This window comes from Notolabrus celidotus, chromosome 18 (assembly GCF_009762535.1).
Source record: "Notolabrus celidotus isolate fNotCel1 chromosome 18, fNotCel1.pri, whole genome shotgun sequence".
Lineage (NCBI taxonomy): Eukaryota > Metazoa > Chordata > Actinopteri > Labriformes > Labridae > Notolabrus > Notolabrus celidotus.
This window is the reverse complement of record NC_048289.1, coordinates 22,683,936-22,689,482: the sequence shown is the minus strand read 5'-3', so window position 1 is coordinate 22,689,482 and position 5,547 is coordinate 22,683,936. Positions and strand designations below refer to the sequence as shown.

The window sequence follows — 5,547 nt, the reverse complement described above, 5'->3', positions numbered from 1 at the left end:
AGAAGTCTCATGGTTGGCTATAACGATGTCAGTATGTTAAATAAAGCTGACAAAACAGCTGTTTTACTAGTAAGTGACCCCACAGAGCACTGTTAGTCGCAAAAGGAGATTAAGAGTAATTTTCTTCATGAATATATAGATAACTTTTCAAAAACAGGGCAGTTAACATACCATAATAAAACTTAATACGTTAGAGTAAGTGTAAGTAGTTCTACATTGGATTAGTTATAGAGAGGGAAAATGACACATTGACCTCAGTAATGGTGTTAAAATAAAAGGACTTTTATTCAAACATCAACATGAGTTTAAATAATACATAAAAAACACAATTTAGTCTAAAATACATGACGTTTCTTCGTATGAAAATAATTTCTGTACATGAGTGTCTTCTTTTTTTATGAAGACACGAAGCAGCTACAATAAGTATACAAAAAACTGTAGAACAATACACAATGATAATTATCTACAATTAAACATGTTTGCTGTGAGGTTTCAGACAAACTGAGATATTGGATATTCCTTTTTAGGCTCTGAAATGCTGTTTTTCTCACGATTAGGAGGGAAAGCTTGGTTCCAAAAATGAGGCCTACCCAACCTGACTATGTCAGAATTACAGAAATTAAGTTTAGAAATGTGAATGCCAACTTGAGTGATATTTATACTACTTTTAAAGGCTACACCTCGGTTCCTTCCCGGTTGTATATGAGGTTATTAACACTGAAATGGTTGGAGAGGCTCTGTACTGATGTGTAATAGTTCATTCTGTTGTTTTCAGAATTCAAAGGGGTGATTAAAGTGGGTGAGTAGGAGCTCAGTCCGGACATGCCCCCCTCTCTGCTCTGACTCAGTCCGCCGTGATGCACAGAGCCGAAGTCCCGTTCTCCTCCACCTCCTCCTCCTCCCCGGGTCACGTCGCTGCCGCTGCCGCTGCCGCTGCCCGCCAACAGTGCATTAACGCTGGATACAAAACTGCCGTAACACGGGCTGTGCTCCGCGGAGGGAGACGGCGACGACTTGTGCTCCGTGGAGGCCGGGGAGCTGTGCAGGCTAGGCGGGGAAGAGCTGAGGAGGCTGGCGGTGTCGGAGAGCTTGTTGCTCGGGCTGTCCTCGGACTTCACCGGGAGAGAGGTGCTGTCAGGGCCGGTTATGTCCGATCTCCTCTTCCTTTTTCGCCTGAAGTTGCCGTTGTCAAACATTTTCTCACAGTTTGGGTCGAGCGTCCAGTAGTTCCCTTTACCTGCAAGACAAGAAAAAGGGTTAGAATTAAATTCCCAAGTTCTCCAAGCTGCACATGGAAATTTTAACTTTACACGTGTAATAAAGACAACAACTGACACTTGTTACAGTTTCATTTACATAAATTGCACATTTTCAATTAAAGAATCTTTGAAACATAACATGTTAATATATTCATCCCAAACTCACCAGGGTCATCCTCGTCCCGTGCCACTTTTTTGAAACAGTCGTTCAGAGACAAGTTATGCCGGATTGAATTCTGCCACCCAGCTTTGCTCTTCTTGTAGAAAGGGAAGTTGTCAGCCACATACTGATAGATCTGACTCAGGGTTAACTTTTTATCCGTGGCGTTCTGTATGGCCATGGCTATCAGAGCTGAGTAGGAGTAAGGTGGTCTGACCATCTTGAAGAGCTCCTGCTGACTGGATATGGACAGCCAGCCCAGGTCTGCTCCACCAAACCCGGTTGGAGGAGGCGGTAAGAACTGCCTCTGGTTGGAACCGTATCCAGACTGGATGTAGGAGGTGCCGTTGTTCCCAGAGAGATACGGAGATGAGTTGATGCCAGGACCGTTCAGCCACAGGTAGGGGTTCGCGGACGGTGAGGTGTACTCTCCAAGGCCGTAGTTGGAGGGGTGTGTGGGCGGCCTCTGAGGGTGGTGGTGGTGCAGGTTCTGTTGGTACACACCGTAGTTATCGCAGTACACGGCCATGTCCAGGAGCTCTTGCGCGCTGTGGTGCTGAATGGGGCTGGTCTGCTGGTTGGCTGGTTGGTGTCCAAAAGTGTTCATAATCCGCACCGGACCTAATTCCCAAAACTTGATTTCAGAGTGAGTCTCTCCCTCAGGACTGAGCTCAACCTCAGAGGGAGGAGTATTTATGCGCAGCGCGGAGACGCTACAGGTAGCCCATTGAAGAAAAGTTAAGACATGGTCACACCCCTCTTTATGTCCCACTACAGAGCCACATCTCCATATCAATATGCATCGATACCACATCTGACTGCTGGCCGCGTGGTATTTCAAGGTAGGCCTATATTTTCAAGCAAGGCACGATCACACTTATATTGCTCGTGCGTAATTGCGCATTGGAGCTGGAATTGAAAACGACAGGAAATAAGTTAAAAACAAGTTAGAAGGAATACCAATGAAGACAATGCGAAGGAAAAAATACAATGACAATGTGATTAAGTACATATGATGCTTTATTAAAGTTAAAATAAAACAAAATCATTTTATTTTAACTTTGGTAAAGTTGGTTAACTTAGGTAAATGCAGGGTTAATTGAGGGCCTCTACTTTATCAGCACAACTGCTCATTGTTGTAAAAAAAATAAATAATAATTATACACCCTAATTTAAATAGCACGATTAACGTGTGTTTGAGCACTGATTGTGAGCATGTCAGAACTTGTTGAACTTTCTGCATCAAAGTGTCAAACCAAAACAACGAAGAGCCGCGTGCGCTTGTAAAAAGCAACCCTCTCTAAAAGAAATTGATTTAGTAATAAACACTTTAGAAGTGCTGCAAGTTTAGTGTCAACAAGTGACTCGTGGCTCGCAGAATTTTTTTTCAAAAAGACCTGACGGATTTGTCATTAAGCTTACGTCATCCACACACCGTTTTTTTTGTTTTCTCTTTATCTTTTTATTTTACAAAATGACATTTTCACAGGTTAACTTATTCCAACTTGATGGATAATAACTTAAAAAGAGTTATTAGAAATTACAAAAAAATACCAATACTTTTTGTGACAATAACTGTTAAATGAGGATTTGAGGATGAGAAAGTAATAGGATTACTTTTACTAAATCCCTTAAACATGCTTCTTGGATTCTGCAAGTAAGAGTGGAAAGAACAATAGGCTTACTTTCATTTTTATTTTTTCTTTAATCTTCATCCCTCTGTGGAGTTCATTTTAAAGGCAATAACCTGCTAAAAGTGTTTTTCCCCGAACAGCATGACCCTGGTTTTTAGAGCCGACCTCTGGCAGGCAAATGGTCCCAGTTTCGATTGCAGGGAAAAGGAAGAGACACCAACAATCTACCGATACTTCAGTCTCCCTGTGTGGTTTGTACAAGTCTCTATTTGAGTGAATTATTAAAAAATATCCTCTAAGATTATTATTCTGCGTTTTCCAGTCGATGTTGACAAAACGTCATGCACTCCTGTAGCGTTTGGAACATATAGTTATGCCACTAACGCTCAGGTCCGTTTATTATTTGGAGTAATTGAGTAGTCTCAGCTGTCAAACCAACAAGTACTGTTTTTTACAGTTTGCTGCTGGACTCCTGCACTAATCGGCACAAAATTCCTCCTCTCCATGACCTTGATGTAATTGTTTGGCTCGGAGGTGTTGTCCCGACCACAGGCCGTACAGCGGTGCAGTCCACAGGGGGGAGTGGCATTTAACCCCCACATGAAAACAACACAACCTGTTAGGTGTCTAACAGCCAGTACAGCTAATTACTGCTGACTGCTGAGTGGACTTCTGAGTGTCAACCAAACCCAGCAAAGACTGTCTGATCCTCCTCAGAGTATAAACATTGTTTTATATAGAAATGGTCATGCATTGATACATTATATTCTCCCCACGTTTTCCCATCATGTTGAGTTCATTTCTTTATTTTTCATTGAGATTTTGACTTGGTGTCAGATCATTATAAATCACATCCTCAAAGTTAGAAAAGTACAAAACAAAATAGAAAAATGTTGATATTACCTTTTTGGATGGGCAACAGCAGCAGAAGAAAAAGAGATCTTGAGAAACAACAGCGATGGTCTTGTTCTCAAAGGTAAACCAGCAGTGGTATCTTCAAGATCTTGAGAAAAGGACAATAGAGTTGCTGGTTGGCCTAACGTTCTCAAGCGCAGGTCCCATGCACTAAGGCCACAGTCCTCTGAGCAGCGGTCACTGACCATGACCCTTTGCTACATGTCTTGCCCCACTCTCTGCTCCCCCTCTGAAGCTGTCATATCTAATAAAGGTACAAGGAAAAAAAGAAAACTAACTAAATAATGAAGAGAAAACTGAGTAAATAAAATGTATGTCTGCATGCCCACTCTGGGTCTCCGTAGAAGATATCTTAAAATCCTTGCCCTGCAGGTGAATGATTTAATAATTTAAGATTTTAAAGTTGTTTGAGGACTATTTAATATTTTCTGTTATGCTATCATCATATATGTGTCAGTTCTTTCCAATTAAAAATAAGCAACAAATAAAAATCAGGCCTATTGTGGTTTTTAAGCAGAAATAAAAACACATTTTCAGATTATGTTAAATGTGGCTTTAAATGGCAACCCTATGGCCCCTGTCTCATATTAAAGTATTAATACAAAAATGCTGACTGTGTATGTGGGGAGGAGTGTTTCTCTCTGTGTGTGTGTGTGTGTGTGTGTGGTGGAGGTGGAGGTGGGGTGGAGGGAGGGGGTCCTATTGTTGCCCTGCCATGTCTGTCTTCATCCCCTGTTTCCTCAAGCTTTTTAAGGTCATGGGAGCTTTTCTCTGGGAGATCGAGTCAATCACGGTGGGGTCAGAGAGGCACCGCCACAGGCCCCTTCAGGCTGAAAGCAGATGAGAAGCACTGCTGCAGGTGAGGGGAGAAGCAACACTCCCCATTATTCCTCCTTTTCAATGTGAATCAGCACTTTTTGATTTTTTTGGGATTAAGACTAAAAAACTGTCTGAAGTCATCAAAGACCCTCAGGGTGAATGAGGCCTGTTCCAGCGTTGGCTTTAACCATATTTCCATGAGTTTTTTTATCACTTTGAAGTAATTACCAGACTAGTAGATTTACTTAAAGCCAATAAAACAATGAAAGGCAGAGTAAATTAATTCTGTGCAAACTAAATTATCCATTAGTGTATTGAAGGGCTTTTCCTGCTCAAAGTCTCCCTCCAGTGGAGGAGCAAAGAACAACAGATACCACAGTTCGACACTGCTCAAAGATGCACCGTGATTCAGAGTGTCATGACTAAATAAAGCTGCCCGGTGTAGGAACTCAGCTCCTCATCAACTCTCTGACTGAGCAGGTAGAGATTAAAGACACTTGGAGAGTTGTGATGCTAAACTTGGCAGGCAGATTGACTGTCTGGCCTCGGAGGATCATTCCTTTCTACACTCACCGGTCTTTATTCTTCAGGATGCTGAAGACAAATCCATCGCAGGACACATTTATTTATTTATATGGGGTTCTCTTGCTGAGCTTTGCACTTCTCTGCGGTCCAATTTTTAAGAGTTTAAAGGGGTGAAAGATTTCTTTTTTGGAACTTACTTTTCTTAAACTTTTCAAATTTCACATCCTTCAGTTCT

The 5,547-nt window shown here is 41.8% G+C and overlaps 1 protein-coding gene and 1 long non-coding RNA gene across 2 annotated transcripts; one reads left to right on the top strand and one right to left on the bottom strand.

Annotated features, from left to right (window-relative positions):
- Positions 1-304: 304 nt before the first annotated feature.
- Positions 305-3,637, bottom strand: foxi1 (forkhead box i1). Its single transcript, XM_034707190.1, has 2 exons — positions 1,426-3,637; positions 305-1,237 (listed from the first exon to the last, which is right to left on the bottom strand). Exons 1-2 carry the CDS (start codon positions 2,231-2,233, stop codon positions 675-677), a joined length of 1,371 nt encoding a protein of 456 aa, XP_034563081.1. The 5' UTR covers positions 2,234-3,637; the 3' UTR covers positions 305-674.
- On the top strand, positions 926-4,064 carry LOC117829610. The gene is made up of 2 exons (XR_004634644.1): positions 926-3,304; positions 3,511-4,064. It is a non-coding gene; the product is annotated as an uncharacterized LOC117829610 (long non-coding RNA).
- Positions 4,065-5,547: the final 1,483 nt, after the last annotated feature.